Raw genomic sequence first — 25194 nt, 5'->3', positions numbered from 1 at the left:
GGTTACAAGTGGTGTACCTCAGGGATCTGTTTTGGGGCCACTGCTGTTTGTAATATTTATTAATGATCTGGATGAGGGTATAGTTGGGTGGATTAGCAAATTTGCTGATGACACCAAAGTCGGTGGTGTGGTAGACAGTGAGGAAGGGTGTCGTAGTTTGCAGGAAGACTTAGACAGGTTGCAAAGTTGGGCCGAGAGGTGGCGGATGGAGTTTAATGCGGAGAAGTGTGAGGTAATTCACTTTGGTAGGAATAACAGATGTGTTGAGTATAGGGCTAACGGGAGGACTTTGAATAGTGTGGAGGAGCAGAGGGATCTAGGTGTATGTGTGCATAGATCCCTGAAAGTTGGGAATCAAGTAGATAAGGTTGTTAAGAAGGCATATGGTGTCTTGGCGTTTATTGGTAGGGGGATTGAATTTAGGAGTCGTAGCGTTATGTTGCAACTGTACACAACTCTGGTGCGGCCGCACTTGGAGTACTGTGTGCAGTTCTGGTCCCCACATTACAGGAAGGATGTGGAGGCTTTGGAGAGGGTGCAGAGGAGGTTTACCAGGATGTTGCCTGGTATGGAGGGGAGATCCTATGAGGAGAGGCTGAGGGATTTGGGATTGTTTTCGCTGGAAAGGCGGCGGCTAAGAGGGGATCTTATTGAAACATATAAGATGATTAGAGGTTTAGATAGGGTGGATAGTGATAGCCTTTTTCCTCTGATGGAGAAATCCAGCACGAGGGGGCATGGCTTTAAATTGAGGGGGGGTAGTTATAGAACCGATGTCAGGGGTAGGTTCTTTACCCAGAGGGTGGTGAGGGATTGGAATGCCCTGCCAGCATCAGTAGTAAATGCGCCTAGTTTGGGGGCGTTTAAGAGATCCGTAGATAGGTTCATGGACGAAAAGAAATTGGTTTAGGTTGGAGGGTCACAGTTTTTTTTTAACTGGTCGGTGCAACATCGTGGGCCGAAGGGCCTGTTCTGCGCTGTAATGTTCTATGTTCTATGTTCTATGTTCACCCATCGGAACAAAAATCGAAACATCTCAGTTTTGAAATTTTCATTTCACCCCCAACCAATAATTTTCTGAGGTAGAGAGTTCTAGATTTCCACTATTCTATGTACGTAGAAGTGCTTCCTGACAACTCCCTCTTTATGGCTTAGCTCTAATTTTATGGTTATGACCCGTTGTTCTGAATTCCCACCCCTATCATAGGAACACGAGTAGGCCATTAAGCCTGTCGAGCCTGCCCGCCATTCAATTAGATCATGGCTGATCATCGACCTCAATGCCACTTTCCCGTGCTATCTCCATATCCCTTGGTGTCACTCGTCTTCAGAAATCTATTGACTTCTGTTTTAAGCTTGCTCAATGATTGAGCTTCCACAGCCCTCTGGGGTAGAGAATTCCAAAGATTCATCACCCTCTGAGTGATGAACTTCCTCCTTATCATGGTATTAAAAGGCCTACCCCTTATCTTGAGACTGTGTCCCCTGGTTTTAGACTCACCAGCAAAGGGGAACATTCTATCTATCCACCCTGACACGTCCTGTAAGAAATTTATAAGTTTCAATGAGCCAACCAAAGAGCAGGCTATTTTAGACCTGGTATTGTGCAACGAGATTGGAGTAATTAATGATCTCATGGTGACGCCACCCCTATGTGGCAACAACCAAAACATGATTGAATTTTCCATTCAGTGTGAGGGAGAGAGGAGTGGGTCCGAGGCTATGTTTTTAAACTTAAATAAAGGCAATTATCAGGGCATGCAAACTGAGCTGGCTAAAGTGAGCTGGCAAATGAGATTAAGCAATAGGCCAATAGAGATGCAGTGGCAAACATTTAAGGGGATATTTCAGAATGCACAGAATAGAGACATGCCAACGAGTAAGAAAAAGTCCAAGGGGCGATCCACCATCCACAGCTAACTAGAAAGATTAAAGGTAATATCAAACTTAAAAAGCATATGATTGTGCAAAGACAGATGGCAAGTCAGAAGATTGGATAGAATATGAGGAACAGCAAAGGGTGGCTAAAAGATTAATAAAGAAGGAGAAATTGAGTATTAGGGAAAGCTAACCAGAAATATAAAAACAGAGAGTAAGAGTTTTTATAAATAGTCTAAAATATAAATGAGTTAACAAACTGAGTGTTGGTCCAATAGAAAGTGAGTCTGGGGAATTGTTCTCATGATTTAGCCCAGTTAAGACCCCATTTCGACACTGTAGCGGGTGGAAGTCAAAGTTTACTGAGTGTTTGAGCTTTCTTAACCACGGTTGTTGGTAAGATCTGTCATTTCTCAGCTGCTTGTTGGTGGTGCATGTCACTATGTATAAATATCACCATAAAGCAGGTTTCTCCGGAATACTTGATGTTCTTATAGTTCTGTTATTTGAAGAAAGATGGTGCAGGATATTCTGTTTGAGAAAACCAGTTGGTGAAGAATATAACGGGAGTGATCTTTGCAATCTTTTATATTCACTTACAGAATGACATATTTCAAGCATAAACCTAACCCAACAATCGCAGTTATAGACTGTCTCGACTTTAGAGGCACAAGTGAATCCCCAATTAATGCCTAACACCTGTACAAAGTTAATATGTGACTTGTGCTGAGATGTAAAAGAGATAAACCAAATGGTAAAATGAAGCTTATCTTGCAATGGACGATTGTTGGATTCCCTAACTCTTAACAGTTGGAACAAGCAATGAAAATTTGTGTAGTATGTAACATGGTAAGAGTGTTGATTTTTAACATTGACAAGAAAGGAGAATTTTAATTGGTGTAGAATTTCCAAAAGTGTAATCTGAAATTGAGAGAACGTCAACTAACGTTTTGCATTTTCTTTCTCGTCTAGACCTCCATGAGACCAGTTCCGAGTTACATCCAATGGCCTGATTATGCTCATCATCCTTTAGGTATCCAGCCTTTCACATTCAAATAACATCTGCCCAAATGAATATTTACATAACTTGATCGCTTGCTTTGGATTGAAACCTGCAGCCCATGATTATTCAGACTTGTGTAATTAAAGGGAGAGAATTTGTTGCTGCAAGAACTGGGCTTATCGTTACTCTTAAATTTCTGTACAAAATAACTAATCAGCAATCGGTTTCGGGGTCTCTACCTAAGAATGGATAACCGTAGAAGGAGTGCAGTGGAGGTTCACTAGACTGATACTGGGGTTGGCGGGACTGTCGTCTGAGGAGAGATTGGTTCGACTGGGCCTGTATTCACTGGAGTTTAGAAGGACAAGAGGAGATCTGATTGAAGTGTATAAAATTCTAACAGGGCCAGACAGACCAGATACAGGGAGGAAGTTTTACCTGGTTATGGAATCTAGATGTGGAGATGCCAGCGTTGGACTGGGGTAAACACAGTAAGAAGTCTCACAGCACCAGGTTAAAGTCCAACAGGTTTATTTGGTAACAAAAGCCACTCGCTTTCGGAGCGCTCGCTCCTCCTTCGTCAGGTGAGTGGGATTTCCCACTCAAATCCCACTCACCTGACGAAGGAGCAGCGAGAGCTCCGAAAGCTTGTGTGGCTTTTGCTACCAAATAAGCCTGTTGGACTTTAACCTGGTGTTGTGAGACTTCTTACTGTGTGGAATCTAGAACCAGGGGACACAGTCTCAGGATACGTGGTAAGCCATTAGGACTGAGATGAGGACAACTTTCTTCACTCAAAGGGTACTGAGCCTGTGGAATTCTACCACAGAAGGCTGTGGAGGCCAAATCACTGAATGTATTGAAGAAAAAGAAAGATTTAATTTTAGGTTTTAATGGCATCAAGGGGTGTGGGGAGAAAGTGGGAACACGGCATTGAGAGAGAGGATCAGCCACGATCATACTAAATGGTGGAGCAGGCTTGAAGGGCTGAATGGCCCACTCCTGCTCCTAGTTTCTATGTTTCCATGTTTCAATCAACAGACACGCTGGGCAGGATTTTCCGACCGCGCTTGCCCCAAAGTCGGAAAATCCTGCCCGAGGTCAACAGATCTTTGCGTGGTCCGTGTCCCGCTCGCTGCGATTCCCGTGGCGTGCGGGATGGGAAAATTCTGCCCATTGCTTTTCTGAATAAGGTGTAGGGTAGGTATATTTATAAACTGGTACATATCAAGATCCCAAATTCACCCAGCACAGTGCTTAATGGAAATGAGGCCACAAACAGTAGTGGAAAATTGATGATAATTTGAACCCTATTGTCCAGTGTGACTTGGTCAAAGTATTACATCGAATGTACAGTGCAGTAGCAAGCCATTCGACCCAACTGGTCTATGCTCCCCATGAGCTTTCTCCCACCCTTCATCGCCCTATCAGCCTAACCCTTTATTGCTTTCTCACTCATGTTTATCCAGGTCCCCTTTCCAAGCATGCATGCTATTAATCTCAGCCAGGTAAAGAAGTTTCTCCTTTATTCCCTATTAGATTTATTGCTGACTATTTTAAATATGAGTCTTAATTTTGTTCTCTTCCACAAGTACAAACATTCATGTCTACCCTATCACACCCCTTCATAATTTTAAAGACATCCACCAGGTTATTCCTCAGTCTTTTCTTTTTAAGAGAAAAAAGCGCCAATTTGTTACCCATACGTATGTCCGATATGAATAGTGTGCTGGGGTAAGCCATTCGAACCTGCTCCACCATTCAGTGGAATAATGGCTGATCTGTTTGTACCTTCAACTCCACATTCCCACCCATCCCTGATAACCTGCCGCTCCATTACTTATCAAGAATTGTTCAATCTTTTTGAATAGTTATAACCTGGCAGTTGTGGTATCATTGTTGTAAACCCATTTTGCACCTTTGCCACTGTGTCCTTTTGGTGTAAAGTACTGAGCTGAACTATACACAGCACTCCCAAGTGAAACCATGTTCTGGACAAGTTTAACATAACCTCTTGCTTTTCAATTCTACTGCTCTAGAAATGAAACCCAGTGCTGTGTTTGAATTTTTAATAAAATAAATCTGTGTGCTGGACTGGAATTAGTTTGTCTGTCTCCCTTGCAGCCCTGAATCCAGTTTAATCTCAAACACTATAATTGGGTATTGCGCATCATGAAGAGGAATTGAATATAATTGTTCATTTGTATTTTATCCTCTCTTTCAAGGTGTTTCTGAATCAGAGCAGTCCTTAAAGGGAACTTCACAGATCAAAGTTCTACCGCCAGAGGACATAGAAGCAATGCGGGTAGTATGCAAAGTAAGTTGTCAAGCTTTGACTCTTTTTAAATGCAGTTGAATTCGTATAGGAATAAAAATCAGAATATCTCATCACCGATTTTAGAATGGGCTGTGCTAAATTCTCCCTCAGTATACCCAAACAGGTGCCGGAGTGTGGCGACTAGGGGATTTTCACAGTGACTTCATTGCAGTGTGAATGTGAGCCTACTTGTGACTAATAAACTTTACTTTTTAGCCTTGTAATCGTAAAACAAGAGTTGCCAAATCCCAGCATAGACCAATATATAGTAACCACTTTGTGGTTAGCACTGCTGCTTCACAGCGCCAGGGACCCGGGTTTGATTCCCAGTTTGGGTCACTGTCTGTGTGGAGTTTGCACGTTCTTCCTGTGTCTGTGTGGGTTTCCTCCGGGTGCTCTGGTTTCCTCCCACATTCTGAAAGACGTGCTGGTTAGGGTGCATTGACCTGAACAGGCACCGGAGTGTGGTGACTAGGGGAATTTCACAGTAACTTCATTGCAGTGTTAATGTAAGCCCACTTGTGACTTAAAAATAAACTTTAGTGAATACTCTTTGAATAATGCCAAACTGTTGTTTCTGAATGTTACAAAGTGGTTGGGTGAAGTCCAAATTGTTTAAGTGGAGATGAGCTGCTCTCTTTAACAACTTGGATTTATATAGCGAAAGATCACAAAGGAGCTTTGCATGAAAAGTACCCGAGTTTGACACTGAGCTACCTAAGTAGATCATAGAATCATAGAAGCCCTACAGTGCTGAAAGAGGCCATTTGGCCCATCGAGTCTGCATCGACCACAATCCCACCCCGGCCCAACCCCCTCATCCCTACATATTTACCTGCTAATCCCTCTAACCTACGCATCTAGGGCAATTTTTAGCATGGCCAATCAACCTAACCCGCACATCTTTGGACTTTGGGAGGAAACCGGAGAACCCGGAGGAAACCCACGCAGACACTAGGAGAATGTGCAAACTCCACACAGACAGTGACCCAAGCCGGGAATCGAACCCAGGTCCCTGGCGCTGTGAGGCAGCAGTGCTAACCACTGTGCCGCCGTGTTTGGTGAAAGAGTTTGGTTTTAAAGAGTGACATTAAGGCTTAATGAGGGAATTCCAGAGCTGAATGTATGGTTGCTATTGGTGGAGTGATTAAAATCTGGTTGGCTGGACAAGAGACCAGAATTAGAATGCAGAGAACCCAGAGGTTGTAGGGTTGAAGGAGGCTCCGGGGATGGGGAGGGATATGGCCATGGAGGAATTTGAAAATGGTTGAGAATTTTGAAAATGGAAGGCAAACCAATTGTGTTGCTCAAAATATGTTTTAAAAATTCTTTGGCCCTACTTTACAATCCTTTATTAAGCTCAGAATTTTAGCTGTCGGGAACATATTACAAAAGAAAATTCTACCTGCCAAGTAGCTGTTTCTCTTGTTTTGAATGCTGCTGCCATTGCGCAGGTTTAAGAAACCTTTGTACATGAGGGGCTTTCATCCTGGAGTACTGCAAGTTAATATTTCCACTGAGAATTGTGTGGTGATTGGTAATGAGAGCAGCTATTCACAACTTATGCCAGAGTTTGCTGTGTCAATGATTAGCTGCTTCCTGTATTCACATTCATCAATGGAAAGATGCAGCAGTTCCATATTCCCAGAGTCACTGAGGTTTACAGCATGGAAACAGGTCCTTCAGCCCAACTTGTCCATGCTGCCCTTTTTTTTTAAACCCCTAAGCTAGTCCCAATTGCCCGTGTTTGGCCCATATCCCTCTATACCCATCTTAGCCATGTAACTGCCTAAATGCTTTTTAAAAGACAAAATTGTACCCACCTCTACTACTACCTCTGGCAGCTCGTTCCAGATACCCACCACCTTCTGTATGAAAAAAATTGCCCCTCTGGACCCTTTTGTATCTCTTCCCTCTCACCTTAAACCTATGCCCTCTAGTGTTTGACTCCCCTACCTTTGGAAAAGATATTGACTATCTAGCTGATCTTAATAAAATCCTTTCTATAATAGGGTGACCAGAACTGTACACAGTATTCCAAGTGTGGCCTTACCAATGTCTTGTACAACTTCAACAAGACGTCCCAACTCCTGTATTCGATGTTCTGATCAATGAAACAGTTATGAGAAATCACTTGAAGCTTTTGTATAACCAGGTAGAGCACAAGCTCACAACCTTTCCCAGAGATAGCTTCCAAATCATTAAGACGCGCGCTATGGCTGCTGTGGGGGCTACATTGGGAAGAAGAACATGTATTCTACCAATGAACCATTAGAATAGATCCCATTTTTACAAGAAAATAGTCAAAGATCACTGCTAATGTTTGACACACGGCAAGGCTGTGTCTGCGAGGGGAAGAAAAAGTGGGACATTTCTACAACACCAGCCTGCATTTATGTAGTGCCATTACTATTATAAGATACCCCAGAGTGCTTCATAAGAAAGTCATCCTCTTTGTTCTTTCATAGATCACTGACTTTTGAAAAGTGAAACGATCTGTTTTTTGTAGACCAGAGCTACTCTAACCGTTGCACATACAAATACAATTGTTGCGCCTTAGGCACGTGCAGATTTGCTGGAACTTGCCGTCTAATTTTAGAATTTTTCATTTGTGTTGCAGCTTGCTCGGGAGGTACTGGATGTTGCTTCGATGATGGTGAGGTCAGGGGTAACAACTGAAGAAATAGATCATGCTGTTCATCTGGTATGGAACAGCTTTTAAATGTGTGTGCGTGCGTGCGTGCGCCATTGGCAGCTTTTTAGGTGCACTGACCAAACATAAGTAAATAACACTGGTTAATGTGCAGTTACCTCTTGTATATTTGTGGCTACCTAATTCCCTCTGAACGATTGTCAGGGCTGCAGTTTGTAATCTGGCAGCAGTTTAGTTAAAGCTTCAGGTTAAATTGAGCTATGCAGAAGGAATGTTCTTGATGATAGTGTTATCTATGTTATTCCAGACATTGTGTACAGCAAGCAAATTGTGTTTGCTTTGAAATTTTCATTGTCATGCTGTTTGGACAATCTCATTCAGAGATTCATCTTTCCTGATGCGTAAACAGATGGCTGCTAGAACCATAGGCATTGCAGAAGCAGGAGGAGATCATTCAGCCCATCAAGCCTGTTTCAGTATGCGGTGAGATCAAGACTGATCTTAACTCCACCCACCTGCCTGGACTCCTTTTCTTTTTAAACTCGTGTCTCACAAATCTATTGATCTCGGATTTAAAACTGCTAGTTGAACTAAGTATCTGTTGTAATTTATGCTCCTGCCTGTACCACTTGGTATGCTGCCATTTTTTGTGTTACTGGCAAACTTGGATATGTGGCTCTCTATTATAATACAGCAGGGCAGCACAGTGGTTAGCACTGCTGCCTCACAGCGCCAGGGACCCGGGTTCGATTCCGGCTTAGGTCACTGTCTGTGTGGAGTCTGCACATTCTCCCCGTGTCTGCGTGGGCTTCCTCTGGGTGCTCCGGTTTCCTCCCACAGTCCGAAAGACGTGCTGGTTAGGTGCATTGGCCGTGCTAAATTCTCCCTCAGTGTGTCCGAACAGGCGCCGGAATGTGGCAACTAGTGGACTTTCACAGTAACTTCATTGCTGTGTTAATGTAAGCCCATTTGTGACACAAATAAATAAACTTTAAAGTTGTTAATAAATATGACAAATAGTTGCGGCCCCTGCACAGATCCTTACAAAACATCACCTGTCATTTCCTTCCATTTTGAGAATATACTCGTATCCCTATTCTGTGCCTTCTGTTGTCTAACTCATTTCCTAATCTGGTCAATGATTTGCTCTCAATTCCATGAGTTTTAATTTAAGACAATAGCCTGTTGTTTGAATAGAAGTCTAGAATATATCCATCAATATTCCCCTGCCTACTGCTTCAGTTACTTCAAAAAACTCAATTGAATTTGTTAGATCTACAAATCCATGATCTTCTTCAAATCATCTCAAGTGCTCAATCTCTCAGTCCTTATTTAAAGATTCCAATAACTACCTTGGAGTTGAACTTCATGTAGCGAAGGGGGTGGAGAGGCGAATTTATCTAAGCTGCGCTGGCTGTGATATTGGTTCTCATTTCCATTGCCTAAAGAATGAACATTAAAAATGAAAACACGAGATAACTATCCTTGTTTGTTGTATAAAAATTGGCATTTAAAATTACGGTCCAGCAGTCAGATTGGGACAGCACGGTGGCACAGTGGTTAGCACTGCTGCCTCACAGCGTCAGGGACCTGGAATCGATTCCTGGTTTGGATCACTATCTGTGTGGAGTCTGCACGTTCTCCCTGTGTCTGCATGGGTTTCCTCCCACAGTCCAAAGACATGCGGGTTAGGTGCATTGGCCATGCTAAATTCTCCCTCAGTGTACCTGGAGTGTGGCGACTAAGGGATTTTCACAGTAACTTCATTACAGTGTGAATGTAAGCCTACTTGTGACTAATAAATAAACTTTATTGATCCAACATTGAAGCCAAGAAGCTAACCAGTGGCCTCTTTGATTTGTTTAGGCTTGCTTAGCACGAAATTGTTATCCATCGCCACTCAATTATTACAATTTTCCAAAGTCATGCTGTACGTCAGTAAATGAGGTGATCTGCCATGGAATCCCGGATGCACGGCCATTGCAGGATGGTGATATTGTTAATGGTGAGTATTTCCGCAGCAAGTAAAGGAACACAAAGTCTTTGTGGGAAGATAACAAAAGAGCTTTGATTTACATAGTGCCTCGTTACATGTCTCAATGTCCCAGAGTGATTTTATTTGTTGGTGTTTTGTATAAGTTTGGTAGTTATTTCCGTGTCAGCTCGCTTCTGCAACAATGAAATGAATGAGTGATCAGTTCATTTGTTTTTGTGTTTGCAAAGAGAATATTAGCAAAATCACTAGACAAAGCACTTGCTCTTTTATTGAATGGTGCCTTGCAATTTTGAACCACTAGAACGGATAATTGGGGTCTCAGTTTAACATCTCGTGAAGAACAACAAGGCATGGTGGCCCAGTGGTTAGCACTGCTGCCTCATAACGCCAGGGACCTGGGTTTCATTTGGGTCTGGGGTCACTGTCTGTGCAGAATTTGCAAGTTCTCCCTGTGTCTGCGTGGGTTTCCTCCGGGTGCTCCGGTTTCCTCCCACAGTCCAAAGATGTGCGGGTTAGGTTGATTGGCCATGCTAAATTGACCCTTAGTGCCAGGGGGATTGGCAGGGTAAATTTGTGGAATAGGCCTGGGTGGGATTATGGTTGGTGCAGACTCGATGGGCCGAATGGCCTCCTGCACTGTAGGGATTCTAAAGTTTAGGACACCTCTGGCAATGTAACACTCCTTCAGTACTGCTGTTGAAGTCTTAAACGTACTTAAACTTACTTATTCGAGTCCCACAACTCTAGTTTGATTCCATTTATCATAGAAATCATAGAATCATGATAGTACAGAAAGAGGCCATTCGGCCCATCGAGTCTGCACCGACCACAATCCCACCCAGGCCCTACCCCCATATCCCGACATATTTTACCCGCTAATCCCTCTAATCTACGCATCCCAGGACACTAAGGGGCAATTTTAGCATGGCCAATCAACCTAACCCGCACATCTTTGGATCTTTTTATGATGACCAAAAGTGTTTTACCAAAAAGGATCGATTCTGATCACAATGAGCACTCTGGAAACAAACGTCAGGCATTAGAATTATACATTATAAAAACTATAGCACATTTAACATCTCACTTACTCCAACCAAAAGCCTCTTCCTTTGGTGAAGGGAGAGGATGACCAGAACGAGCGCCTTTACTGTGCCCAGTTAGGAAATACGGAAGCACTTTGATGAAAGGTGCTAAAATGCTAGACGGAAGTTACTTTCAGATTTACACAACTTGTGACACACAACTGGTTTTTCCCAACACAGAGTAGTTGCAGCACAGGGGAGGCCATTTGCTTTGTCGAGTCTGTGAAGTGCTGCCGTGGTTATGGTTCGTTGTGCAGCTACTAATGAATTGCACTTCCTATTTTCAGGCTCAAAACTTTAATATCTTGTAACTCAATAGTTATTTCTTCCACAGTGGACATTACAGTTTACCGCAATGGTTTCCATGGCGATTTAAATGAGACGTTTTTTGTTGGTGAAGTTGACGAAGGGTCAAAGAAACTGGTGCAGACAACGTATGAATGCCTGATGCACGCTATAGATTCAGGTGAGAAAATGGCACTGAAATATTCCATCATTAAACAATAATGGGTACAAAGACAGAACACAAACTTATGAGTGTTACTCAATTACAGTAACCCCAGCATTAATAGTGCCCCCAGAATACTACAAAGAATTTCCGGCACAGAAACAGGCCATTCGGCCCAACCTTTCCAGGTCAGCATTCGTGCTTCACCACCACCTTCATCTCCCTCTATCAGCCCTCTATTCCTTTCTTCCTCCTGCTGATCTGCTTCCCCTTAAATGAATCTGTACAATTCACTTCACCTGTTCCCTGTTGTAGCAAGTTCCACATTATCACCAGTCTCCAGGTAAAGGCCTTTTTCTTGAATTCTCTCTTGCTATGTATCTTATATTTGTGGACTCTGGTTTCGTTCTTCCCCACAAGTGAAAACACTCTGACTCTATCTGCTCTTATCAGAACCTTTCATGCTTTAAAAGAGCATTATTAAGTTAATTCATCAGCCTTCCCCTTTTCAAGAGAACCAGCCTGTTCATCCTTTCCTGATGAGAATGACCTTAACTGCAGTCAGCAGAAATAACATCGTCATTACAATATTTATGTTGGTCAGAGTGCACAACGCCATATCCAGGTTACCTGAATAATGATTCCTATGTTTTATACTGTAGCTTGTGTTCCAGGTCTAGTTATTCAAGTTTTGTGTCTCCCTAATTTGCAATTTCTCGTTCTGTTTTTAATTAATTGGTTTGAAACTTTTTTTTTTAACCACCAGAATAAATTACTTTAAAATTTTCTTTGCAGTAAAGCCAGGTGTTCGGTACAGGGAGTTGGGCAATATCATACAGAAGCATGCACATGCAAATGGCTTTTCGGTAGTTCGAAGCTATTGTGGACATGGAATTCACCGACTATTTCACACCGCACCCAACGTGCCACATTATGCTAGTAGGTCATACCCGTTTAATCTTCCGTGAGTGAAATGTAATTAATTGCTTTAGCCAGTTTTAAAGGTGTGAGCAATGATTTGTTTTTAAAAACAAAAATTCAAAAAAGCAGCCAACCGTAATCAAGGACCCCATGCATCCTGGACATTCTTCCACCTTCTTCCATCAGTAAAAAGATACTGCGGCACAGTAGCACAGTGGTTAGCACTGCTGCTTCACAGCTCCAGGGTCCCGGGTTCGATTCCCGGCTCGGGTCACTGTCTGTGTGGAGTTTGCACATTCTCCTCGTGTCTGCGTGGGTTTCTTCTGGGTGCTCCGGTTTCCTCCCACAGTCCGAAGATGTGCGGGTTAGGTTGATTGGCCAGGTTAAAAATTGCCCCTTAGAGTCCTGGGATGCGTAGGTTAGAGGGATTAGCGGGTAAATATGTGGAGATAGGGCCTGGGTGGGATTGTGGTCGGTGTAGACTCGATGGGCCGAATGGCCTCCTTCTGCACTGTAGGGTTTCTATGATTTTCTATACAAAAATCTGAAGTCACATACCAGATGACTCGAGAACAGCTTCTTCCCTGCTGCCATCAGACTTTTGAATGGACCAACCTTATATCAAGTTGATTTTTCTCTACACACTAGCTATGACTGTAACAGTACATTCTGCACCCTCTCCTTTCCTTCTCTATGAATGGTATGCTTTGTCTGTATGGTGCGCAAGAAACAATACTTTTCACTGTATCCCAATACATGTGACAATGATAAATCAAATCAAAAATTTCTAAAACCTCTTCTGTGACTCCAGCCTGACCCCCAGCATTTTAGATGCATCATCAACCTGATGAGAAACTTTTTAAATGAATCATAGAATTCCTACAGTGCAGGAGGCCATTCGGCCCGTCGTGTCTGCAATGACCACAATCCCACCCAACCCCTGTCCCCTTAGCCCCATGTATTTATCCTGCTGGTCCCCCTGACACTAAGGGGCAATTTAGCACGGCCAGTCAATCTGACCCGCACATCTTTGGAGTGTGGGAGGAAACCGGAGCACCCGGAGGAAACCCACGCAGACACGGGGAGAATGTGCAGACTTCGCACAGACAGTGACCCAAGGTGGGATTCGAAACCAGATCCCTGGAGCTGTGAGGCAGCAGTGCTAACCACCGTGTCTCAGGCACATATTTATAAGCTCCTGACGCTGGGTCAATCACGTGATAAGTTCCTAAACTGCTCCCTCTCTCTTTATTGACAAAGTGAGTGAGCAGGTCTTGCGAGTATTGCTTTATTCCTCCATGTAGGATCTCATTTTATTCCCCTTCCCTGACAAAGTCCAAGCTAAGATGATTGGCGAAAGAACCAGAGGTAACATGACAGCATTTTTTTCAAATGCAGCAAGTTATGATCTGGAAAGCACTGCCTGAAAGGGCAGTGAAGCAGTAATGACTTCCAAAAGGTAATACTTGAAGGGAAATGTGTTCAGGACTACACGGAAAGGTCAAGGACTAATTGAATAGCTCTTTCAAAGAGCCAGCAAACTAAGAGTGGGCCAAATGGCCTTCAGTGCTATCTCATTCTATGATTCCCTGACCGTCATTCAGGGGAGCTTTAATCTACAGTGTCATGTCTGCGCACACATTTATATTTGGCCTTTACAAATGTATATCAGTTCTCTGATAAAAGAATGGACAAATCATCAATTTTAGTGATTGTTAACAAGTTTAAGAACTGGTGAGTTTTATGTTCCAAATGTCCAGGATAGATTTTTATTGCAGCTTACGTGACTAAAACTATGGGTAGGAAGTGTTGTCGAGCATTAGGGCGGCACGGTAGCACAGTGGTTAACACTGCTGCCTCACAGCGCCAGGGACCTGGGTTCGATTCCCAGCTTAGGTCACTGTCTGTGTGGAGTTTGCCTGTTCTCCCCGTGTCTGTGTGGGTTTCCTCCGGGTGCTCTGGTTTCCTCCCACGGTCCAAAGATGTGCAGGTTAGGTGAATTAGTCATGCTAAATTGCCCCTTGGTGTCAGGGGGTCTAGCTAGGGGTAAATGCATGGGGCTATGGGGATAGCATCTGGGTGGGATTGTGGTCGGTGCAGACTTGATGGGCCGAATGGACTCCTTCTGCACTGCAGTATTCTATGATTCTGATTAGATATTGTTCGGTTGTCTTAATGAAGTCTTTGCAGTTTTAAGTAGGCTAATTGTATGTATTTATTAATAACAAGACCTAAACATATATAGAGTAAATGGTTCAAGCTAGGAGCTGTCTCCATGCTTGCTTGCGCACATGGCTCTGTCTATCATTGCATTGATCCCTGGGTGCAGGTCATGTGTTCTCTTACATCACTGTGGGTCGTACTACACTCAGTCCCAAGTTAACTCTGTATGTGCCAGCCCCGTACAATACACCTCCCTTCAACTTGGTATCCAATGTATGTTGTTATTCTAGTTTGTCCTATGTGTATATATTATTATTAGTGCGCCCCCCCCCCCCCCCCCCCCCCCCCCCCAAGTCTCTTGAGTTCATAAGTTCAAACAGTCTGGAGGCCTTCCATACCTTGTTCACACTGTTGTCAGAGGTGTGTTAGTGTTAGGCCCTGTCCATTTCAGGTAAACTGTTGATTTGGAGGTTGGTCTGACATCTGAGTATCTTTTCATCCTCTTTTTCTATTCCTTGGTATTGAATAACTGTTGATTCTCTAGTTGTGATGCTAGGTGGTTGTTGACTTATATTTCTTTTCCAGGGCAGTTGAATGCTGTGCTTGTCTCCATGGTGCTTTTTCTCTACTTTCATCGAGCATCTTGTCGCGATACACGTGGAAGCTCGCGTTTAACAATCGAACCTTCATTCCCACTTGCTTTACATTTTTAGCCAAATTTTTGATTACTTTTTATGAATCGTTTCATTCAGCTCAGGCACAACTCTGGAAAATTGTTTAAAGTTTATTAGTCACAAGTAGGCTTACATTAACACTGCAATGAAGTTATTGCGAAAATCGCCTAGAGTTGAAAAATTGAGTTTTTGTTTGAATTACTTGTGGAACTCTTATGTGGGTTCAACGACCTAGGCATTCAGTTCTTTTTGAAATCTTTCTTCTATGGTCACTGACTGATCCTTAGCTTCTTCCGGTTCATTTGTTAGAGCTTCAGTCTGGAATTCACCTTTCCAGATTTTGAACTCTGGATTTTCTCTTCCATTTTGCACTTCTCACTTTCAATGTTGCTCAGATTTGAACCAAAGTTCATGAAGCTCATCAGTTTTGGTTGTTATTTCAGCTCTCAGGCAACTGTTCTGATTCATCAGCAATTCCTTCTCCTGTCCCCAGCATTTTGTACAATGCTTGCCTCTAGAGACATAAACAGAAAATGCTGGGAAATCCCAGCAGGTCTGACAACATCTGTGGAGAGGGAATAGAGCCAACATTCACAGATGCTGTCAGACCTGCTGAGATTTTCCAGCATTTTTTTTGTTTTTGTTGCAGATTCCAGCATCCACAGTATTTTGCCTTTATCTTACTTCTCTGGTGCTTGGAGTTCATCAAGTTTTAATTTTTTTGATTTTACAAGTTCATTGCTTAAGCTTTGCCAGTCCTCGAGTGTTCTACTTCCTGTGAGCAACATTCCAGTGTTCTCGTTAGTTTTTGTTTTCCCTTATTAAATGCATCGTTCGGACATGAAAGTTGATTCTTTACATTGATCAATTTTTTCTTGGCAGAGTATGATTCCTCTGTGCCGTCATTCAAGCTCACATTCTGTAATTGTACTCCCGCTAATTGTTTTTGGGACTACTAACTTTTGTAAGAAATTGTACTTTCTCCTGCTATGCTAGGTTCTTGATTTTAATCTCTTCATGTAATTCCTTGGAAATATAATATTTTCCCAACTTTTCTTCCAAAAATCCCACCATTTTTTTCAGATCTGAAGTCTCTTTCTACTTTTTGTGATGCCTCAAATTTGTTTCTTCTGATTTTGAGCAGTTTGCTTCGTTCATCTTTAGAGTCCCATGTGGTTCTAAGGCTATGTACTCAGCTTGAATCTTGCGTTTAAAATCTTCAAATTCAGTTTCGATAAGAACATTTTCCAACCGCATTTCATTTACCTTTTGCAGAGTTTGTTTACTCTAGCTTTCCTTCGTTCGTAGCCAGCTGCTTGCTCCACATTGATGCAGTTCAGGTAATGTGTCGGGATTTCCAAAAATATATATTTTTGAGACTTCTGGAAAGTTCCCTGCCTCTCTGGGGCCCTTGTGTAGTTTACTAGGGGTTACTCTTCTTAATCTGAGCGCTCCATAAATTGAAGATGAAAATATTCGTTAAGGACTTAAAATTTCATCGAAGCTGGTTGAGGATTCATCAATGCACTGCATTAGAATTACTTCATCAGAAAGTTCACCAAACCATTATTAAAAGGTATTAATCTGGACCTTTTCTGACTTTCTACTTAGACCTGATGCTACCGGTAGTTTAAAAATTCTCTTCTTCAGGGCACCCATTTTTCCGTTAATTTTGGGCTTTGGATGACTCCAAACTGATCTGGTAAGTTAGACCTTTGATCCATAGTTAAAGTGTAGATCCAGCTCTAAGTAGTTGCTGAAATTGAAGACAAATGGCCTTTCTACACCTGCTGGCCGTGGCAAGCTGCCGCTGCAATGAAGCTCATGCTCAACCTTGAAAAAATTTAAACAATGGCTGCTTGGATTGACTGGCCGCAGACTTCTCTTGCAGCGCTATGCTTTAGGGTCGCGAAAGCATTGAATCTTGAATTTTGCTAGTCTTCAAAGTGGATTCTTCCAAATTAATATTTTTCCTCTTTTGGAGCAAGCTTGGATGCCACGTGTTCAGTCGTCGACTCAGGAATCTGGTTCATCCAATTGAGTTTTTAAATGGCCACTGAACTATTAAAAAATTTCTCAGGCCCTGCTTTATCCTGGAATTGAAAAGTTTTCGGAAAGTTTGCTGATGCTGCACTCTGGGAATAGAAGCTGCACTTTTTCCAAGAAATCCCATGGAATCTTCTGCTTCAGTCAGGAATATTAAACATCCGCCTTCAGCTTCCAAGCCTTTCTTTGGAGCTTTTCCCTGGCGATTTTCTTCTGCACATCTGCTTCACAAGCCTCTCATCCAGTCAGAATGCTTCTTTGAATTTTTCTTTAGTCTTGCTCGATTTTAGTTTTCTTCTGTGAGGTTTGAGATGTTCCATTCGCTGCTACCATGTTGCAAAGTGTTGGGTACCGTTCAGTAAGTCTTAGTGAAATCTTTGTAGACTTGGGTAGGTAGGTTAACTGTATGTATTTATTAACTACAAGAAGAATGTGTATATATTCTGCTATTGAGTCTATCTGTAAGAATGAGAGTGAGAGTTTAATCATGAATTTTTTGTTTTAGAAAATAAAGCTGTTGGAGTGATTAAGCCGGGCCATGTGTTTACAATTGAACCCATGATTTGTGAGGGTAAGCTACTGGTTACTCTGTTTCACAAAGTTTGATTTAATTTGTATTCCATTATCATACCAACAGGAATCTAGCAACAACTGAGCAAAGTGTGCTATATATTTAATCTGTTTTCATAAAAAGCCTATAAACTGGTTTGAAAACAATATTCCAAAAAGAAGGCAACTCAGTGGCACAGTGGTCAGCACTGCTGCCTCACAGCGCCAGGGACCCGGGTTCAATTCCGGCCTCAGGTCACTGCCTGTGTGGAGTTTGCACATTCTCCCCACGTCTGCGTGGGTTTTCTCCGGGTGCTCCGGTTTCCTCCCCCACTCCAAAGATGTGCAGGTTAGGTTGATTGACCGTGCTAAATTGCCCCTTAGTGTTAGGGGAACTAGGAGGGTAAGTGCATGAGGATAGGGCCTGGGTGGGATTGTGGTCGGTGCAGACTCGATGGGCTGAATGGCCTCCTTCTGCACTGTCGGGATTCTATGTTCTTGGGGTAATCGCGGGATGCAAATAACTCTGAATTCAAATAGGAATGACAGGGTTTTTTTGCTGCATTCTTCTAAAATATTAATGTTTGGAAAAGTTGATGTCTGTTTGGAAAAAAAAATGAAAACAAACCAGTCGGAATAGAACTGAAAAGCCAAAGTGGTCATGTTAACATAAGAACTAGGAGCGGAAGTAGACCATCTGGCCCCTCGAGCCTGCTCCGCCATTCAATAAGATCACGGCTGATCTTTTCATAGGCTCAGCTCCACTTACCCGCCCGCTCACCATAACCCTTAATTCCTTTACTGTTCAAAAATGTATCTATTTTTGCCTTAAAAACATTCAACGAGGTAGCCTCAACTGGGCACAGAATTCCACAGATTCACAACCCTTTGTGTGAAGAAGTTCCTCCTCAACTCAGTCCTAAATCTGCTCCCCCTTATTTTGAGGCCATGCCCCCTAGTTCTAGTTTCACCCGCCAGTGGAAACAACTTCCCTGCTTCTATCTTATCTATTCCCTTCATAATCTTATGTTTCTATAAGATCTCCCCTCATGCTTGCTTGTATCGCACCTTAGTTAAACCACACTTTGAAGTCTGTGCCTTGTTGCATGAAGTAAACAGGCCTTATAGAAGGTGCAGAAAAGATTGATGAGGGTCGTACTAGAACAGAGAGAACTTGCGTAGCAGAGGAAACTGGAAGGCATAATGGGCTGTGTTCCTGCCTCCTGTGCTGTTTGATTCTATGATTTACCACAGATATATGTACAAGTAGTTTGATTTTTTTTGTTTCCCCGTTTAAAATGCTGATGACATTTTCTGCATTATAGGGGCTTGGCACGATGAGACGTGGCCAGACAGTTGGACTGCAGTAACTAAGGATGGCAAGCGTTCCGCACAATTCGAGCACACCCTTCTGGTTACGGAGACCGGCTGTGACATCTTGACACGGCGCTTGGAGGACAATGGTCGGCCTTACTTTGCATCGCAGTTGTAGCCCGGCCCTTTCGCTGTTGTTCCTGCTGGCAGCCTCCCCGCTGCCTCCAACTGGAGTTCAACAAATGCCTTAAGGCACAGATTTGTCCTTTTTTGGGTTCGGATGCTGCAAAGCACTGGATGCACACACAGCCTGTTTGCAATATATCTTATCCCCCTTCCTCTGTCCCAGAGTTAATCTGGTCCTAACGGCAACCCTTACTTGCTTGTATCTTAAATGTTTCTTATTTGAATAAAATTTGTGGCTTCTATCTATAGATTGTGAGCTATTGTAAAAGAAAATGGAAATTGTGACTGGCTGCTACAAGATTAGCTGGTATATTTCCTCCACAAATCTTGTTATGGACATAACTATATGTTAAAATGATGGAAGAAGATACTGCTCACTCCAAAAAGAAGACAGCTATTATAACCTTAGCTGGCCATTCTTTCATAATCAGATATGACTTTAAATGCTGGATGTTTTGGTGATTTTGTCTATTCTTTTGGTGGAGAATATTCAACACCGTTAAAAACTTCTTTTGCCCTAAAATGAAAATGATATTCACTTTGTACCATGATTAGACAAGCTAAGGTTTTTAAATTAAATTTGTAAATGTCTTATTTTTTTTCCTAATATTTGAAATGCTGGTCATAATGTTGGTGCAATGTCATTGGTAAATTTCAGGTGTTGGATATGGCAGAGTGGGATTGTGTGTTTTTTTAATACTTTAATTTGACCATATTGCGGAACTTGGAGATCTAATTAGACCCACACTACGTATATAGATAGCTGTTTACAATGCCTTTCTGTTATGAGTATAAAACTGACCCTTGAAACAGTAAATCTACAAAATGCCATGAGAAAAACTATCACTATCTTTGTTACATATTGGCATCCCTGCAGTGCAAGTGGTACTCTAAATCGAAGGTGGGTTGGAATGGAGAATTACTTCCACAACCCATGGGTTAAACAAGTTTGTTTTTTTTTGGAAATGCACAGTATGACAAAATTGCCGTTGTGTGCTTTATCTCATTTAGCCAGTTTTAACTTGAACAGAATGCCAAAATAGATTGGGGAATTTCATTGAACTGTTCAGGCTAATTAACATTTGTTCTTTGTGTTCTTGGAAGTTGGCTGGTTTACAGGTGAAAGCCAGGTCTCCATTGACTTGTCCTGACATTCTGTACTTCAAACAAGTGCATTAACTACTTTTGCCCTGAAGACAAGGTGAAGGGATTGGCCCCTGTTACTCTCATTGTGCCGAATTCCATGAGGTCTCTTGGATTCCTATATGCTCACTTGCAAGATTGGTAACTCTGACTCAAATCTGATCGATTGCGTGTAGGACATGGAGGAAGGTCGCCACAAATTCCCTTCCCTGATAGCTCTGCTTAATTTCTCTCTCTGAATTGTGGCAACTTCCACTGGAGTATGGTTCCGCAGACTACTTACTGTTCAGACTTCCTTTCCCCTCTGTTCCTTCCCATTTTAACTCTGGTTTGTGTGTGTACTGGATCTTTCCTTACTGCTGTCCTGCTGCAGTTGTACTGAGTTAGCTCATCAAATCTATTTTTTTATGGGAATTGGAGTAAGATAGATTTCATTTAAAAAGCTTCTCTAAAATACAAAATATTAAGAATTATAGTCCACCAGTACTGGTGCTTGGAATCTGATCTGAAGGAACATCAGGGGATTCTCATCGTTCTTCCCTCCAGTATTGGAACATATTCCCAAAGAACTCCTTCATAACAAAGAACAAGGAAGATCCATCTGGATGAGACTTGGGTGTGAGCATTCGCTGGTGTCACTGGTGTTAATATAAATTGTACATAATGGCTGGGGGGTTGGGAGGGGGTGCTGATGATGCAAATCTCATGCATTTGTTTTGGAACAAATATTTCATTGGTTTGTTTAGCCCTTGAGAGCAGTTTTGGTCCATTTACCAGTTTGCCTCTAAAACAAAAATATAAATCACTTTTTTCTTTCATGGTATCGGGGTGTCATTGGCAAGGCCAGCAATTATTGTCCCATCTCTAATTGTCCTTGAGAAGGTAAATGGGGTAGGTAGCCCTGTGGTGTAGGTACGCCCACAGTGCTGTTAGGAAGGGAGTTCCAAGATATTGATGTAGTGACTATGAAGGAATGGCTGATATATTTCCTAGTCAAGATGGTGATTGACCTCGATTGACTTGCAGATGGTGATATCTGCTGCCCATGTCCTTCTAGGTGGTAGAGGTCACCGGTTTTGGAAGGTGCTATCGAAGGAAGCTTGGTGAATTGCTGCAATGTGTCTTCGAGATGGTTCACACTGCTGCCACTGTGTGGATGTTGGTGGAAGAACTGAATGCATAAGTTGGTGGATTGCTTTATCCTGAATGATGTTGAGCTTCTGGACAGTTAATATCTGTCACTGGGTCCATTAGTATTTTGTTTCTACGATCAGTCGCAACTCTGAACCTGGATTACAATCCACAACAGCTCTGTTGAAAATTGAGTTGGTTTCTATGCATAACTGTCTAGACTTATCTCAAATACTGAAATGTGTTCCTGTTTTTGTTGCCATGATGTGGAGATGCCGGCGTGGGACTGGGTGGGCACAGTAAGAAGTCTCACAACACCAGGTTAAAGTCCAACAGGTTTATTGGAATCTCCAGCTTTCGGAGTGCTGCTCCTTCATCAGTGACACACCTGATGAACTGGACTGGATGTTGGACTTTAACCTGGTGTTGTGAGACTTCTTAATGTTTTTGTTGGTTTGATGGCCTTTGTAAAGTTCCAGAGAAAAACTTTGCTCTCATTACTTGTCACTTACTTTAAGATTGTTTTGTTCAAATTTCTGTTGCCAATCACCCAATGCCCATAAACCTTTTATTTTCCCCATACTACTTGAAACCTTAACTGTGTCCCAGTTCAGCCATTTTGGCCCGGGTAAAGGACCTTATGACTGCCTTTCCATTGAGCAGTCCTCTCTCTATAACATAAGTCTAAATTGGAACTAGCTGAGGATAGATTCCTCTGGGTACAATTGTGTCTTTAGACTTCAGTCTTTTGTTCAGCTGAAGATGGAATCGCCTTGAAAGGCGAATTGTTTCTTCCAGCTGAGCCGAGGATAGTTTACGTGATCCCTTTCTGGTGTGAAATTTAGTGTCTGATGTTGTTATTTCCTACCTGTGGCAGCTGTACCGCTTGCTTAGTTTTTTGGGTGTGAAATGGTCACCGAGCTGTAAACTGGTGCGAAATTGGGTTCAACTAAGTACATAACCTCTGTTGTAATAAATATTGTAAGAGTTTTAACAACACCAGGTTTATTGACAGCTTTGCAGAATGGGGCTACAAAGCAGTCATCATCTGACATTTGTTTGGTTGAGCCAAGGTCTTGTCAGTTTAGTGAGTGATGAATTCTCAAGTGAGAAATGTGTTGTGTGTGTGTCTGTGCGTTTGTGTGTGTGTGTTCACACACCAGCAATTAGTGCATTTATAACTAGCCCTATGTAGCTATGATTCACGGAAGGAATTTCAAATTAGCTGTGTTCTGCATACACATGTACAGACTCACTATGAAAAGGTACAAACACGGTTTTTACATTTTAAGCCATCAGCTATAATTCTCAGGTTACATCCATTCACCAATACAAAAACAAATCAATGTTTCATGTTAACAGCATTAGTGGATCGAGCTAAATGACCTTTGTTCTCATTCCTTTATTCCCCATCCCAAACCTTACAATCGTAAATGTTCACATCAAATGGACAACTTCAAGTGCATCTAGTTTTTTAATGTCTGTTTTACCCTGTTGTCCTTCTTTGTCTCTCCCTCTCCCCACCTCCCCTCAAGCTTACCACCCCACCCAACCAGCAGTAGAATTTTCTAATTTCTTTGCATTTAATTCTTGGTGCTGAGACTCAATATTAAGGTTGTTTTCTGCATTGAAGATTGATGGCTTTATGTTAGTAAAAATAAACTATATTGAACAGTCTGCAAGAACTGTCACTGAAATAAGCCATGTTGAGTTTTATATAATATGATGTGCAAACAATAAATGAGTTACATGTTTTTGTATCATTTTCTTTTCTATCTGAGAGGACGTGTGTTTAGAAATAGAATATTTATCAATCACAGGGGCTTCCAAATCCATGTCGCCCACTGTTTATCAGGGATTCTCTGTCTAATCAATTGTATTATTTTGCTTACCTATTCCTTTCGGACTCCTCCGCGTCATATACCTATCTACTGGGCATCTAGAGTCATAGAGGTTTACAGCATGGGAACAGGCCAGTCTGCCCAACTTGTCCAGGCTGCCATTTTGTTTAAACAACTAAGCTGGTCCCAATTGCCTGCATTTGGCCCATATCTCTCTATACCCATCTTACCCATGTAACTGTCTAAACGTTTCTTAAAAGACAAAATTGTACCCACCTCTACCTCTGGCAGCTTGTTCCAGACACCACCACCTGTGTGAAAAAATTGCCCCTCTGGACCCTTTTGAATCACTCCCCTCTCACCTTAAACCTATGCCCTCTAGTTTTAGACTCCCCTACCTTTGGGAAAAGATATTGACTGATCTATGCCCCTCATTCTTTTATAGACCTCTATAAGATCACCTCTAAGTCTCCTACGCTCCAGAGAAAAAAGTCCCAGTCTATCCAGCCTCTCCTTATAACCCAAACCATCAAGTCCCGGTAGCATCCTAGTAAATCTTTTCTGCACTCTTTCTAATTTAACCTGGCTGGTGATTTGTCAGTGTCCTGACAAATCCTCTCCCTTGTGTGTGTCTATCCTCCGATATATGGTTTATCCTTTAGAAAAGTGACTAATTTTAACTTCTCTGAACAGAATAATTTGCCCTTTTTATTAACTCGGAGGACATGGACATTGCTGGAAAAGGCAGCATTTACAGAACCATTCCGAACTCCCTTTGAGAATATGCTACCTTAAACTGCTGCTGCCCCTATGGTTTATGTACTCGAGTGTTGATGGGAGGGACTTCATGCAAGCAAATCCGATATGTCCGATTCAGGATGGTGTGCGACCAGCAGGTGGTGTTCCTCTGCACCGGCTACCCTTGGCCTAACAGACAGTATGAGCTCTGGAGTTTGGGTAAATCCCCACGTGTTTTCTTGGAAGAAGTAATTTGGAATTTGTTAATTTTTCACAAACTTCCTAAGCAACATCAATTTGTCTTGAATTGACTTTGGAATAGATCAGGCTTGGTGTCCTTTAAAAGAGAATTAAATAGTTCGACATAGCAAAATAAAACGAGATTCTCCCACTTTAAAAAATCCTGATTTATCATGAGAAATACTACTGAAGTTTTTTAAACATGTAGTTATACTGTCTGGAAAGCTGTGACATTACATAGAAAATAGACACAGGAGTAGGCCATTCAGCCCTTTGAGTTAGCGCCACCATTCAATATGATCATGGCTGATCCTATCTCTTTCCCCACACGCCGCCCTTTGATTCCCCTTCACCCGGAGAGCTATATCTAACTCCCTCTTGAAAACATAAATAAAATGCTTTGACCTCATCTCAGTCCAAAAAGGTTGATCATGTATCATTTGATTGTGACCCCTGGTTCTGGACATCCCCATCATAGGGAACATTCTCCTTGTGGCTACCCTGTGCAGTCCTGTTGGAATTATATAGATTTCTATGAAATTTACCCTCATTCTTCTAAACTCCAGCAAATATTATCCTAACTGACTCAATTTCTCAGAAGATTAAGGAAATTTGGCATGTCAGCTACTACTCTCACCAACTTTTACAGATGCACCATAGAAAGCATTCTTCCTGGTTGTATCACAGCTTGGTATGGCTCCTGCTGTGCCCAAGACCACAAGGGACTACAAAACATCGTGAATGTAGCCCAATCCATCACACAAACCAGCCTCCCATCCATTGACTCTGTCTACACTTCCCGCTGTCTCGGCAAAGCCGCCAGCATAATTAAGGACCCCACGCAACCCGGACATTCTCTCTTCCACTGTCT

At 42.3% G+C, this 25194-nt stretch overlaps 1 protein-coding gene across 3 annotated transcripts in view; it reads left to right on the top strand.

The window, feature by feature from the left end:
- Window positions 1-23258, top strand: part of metap1 (methionyl aminopeptidase 1) — a 36904-nt gene extending 13646 nt beyond the window's left edge. For 2 of the 3 annotated variants that reach the window (XM_078207606.1, XM_078207515.1), the window contains exons 4-11: window positions 2851-2911; window positions 5107-5198; window positions 7819-7902; window positions 9718-9856; window positions 11264-11395; window positions 12173-12316; window positions 17687-17752; window positions 19056-19901. In XM_078207606.1, the coding sequence (XP_078063732.1) occupies window positions 2851-2911; window positions 5107-5198; window positions 7819-7902; window positions 9718-9856; window positions 11264-11395; window positions 12173-12316; window positions 17687-17752; window positions 19056-19222 (885 nt within the window). In that variant the 3' untranslated portion in view covers window positions 19223-19901. Of the gene's footprint in view, window positions 1-2850; window positions 2912-5106; window positions 5199-7818; window positions 7903-9717; window positions 9857-11263; window positions 11396-12172; window positions 12317-17686; window positions 17753-19055; window positions 19902-21937 lie in introns of those variants that run through there. The other variant, XR_013497031.1, reaches the window with a different exon arrangement.
- Window positions 23259-25194: the final 1936 nt, after the last annotated feature.

The sequence above is a fragment of the Mustelus asterias genome, chromosome 1 (genome assembly GCF_964213995.1).
Source record: "Mustelus asterias chromosome 1, sMusAst1.hap1.1, whole genome shotgun sequence".
Classification (NCBI taxonomy): domain Eukaryota; kingdom Metazoa; phylum Chordata; class Chondrichthyes; order Carcharhiniformes; family Triakidae; genus Mustelus; species Mustelus asterias.
Note: the sequence above shows the minus strand (reverse complement) of the source record. Positions and strands in the feature narration are given on the sequence as shown.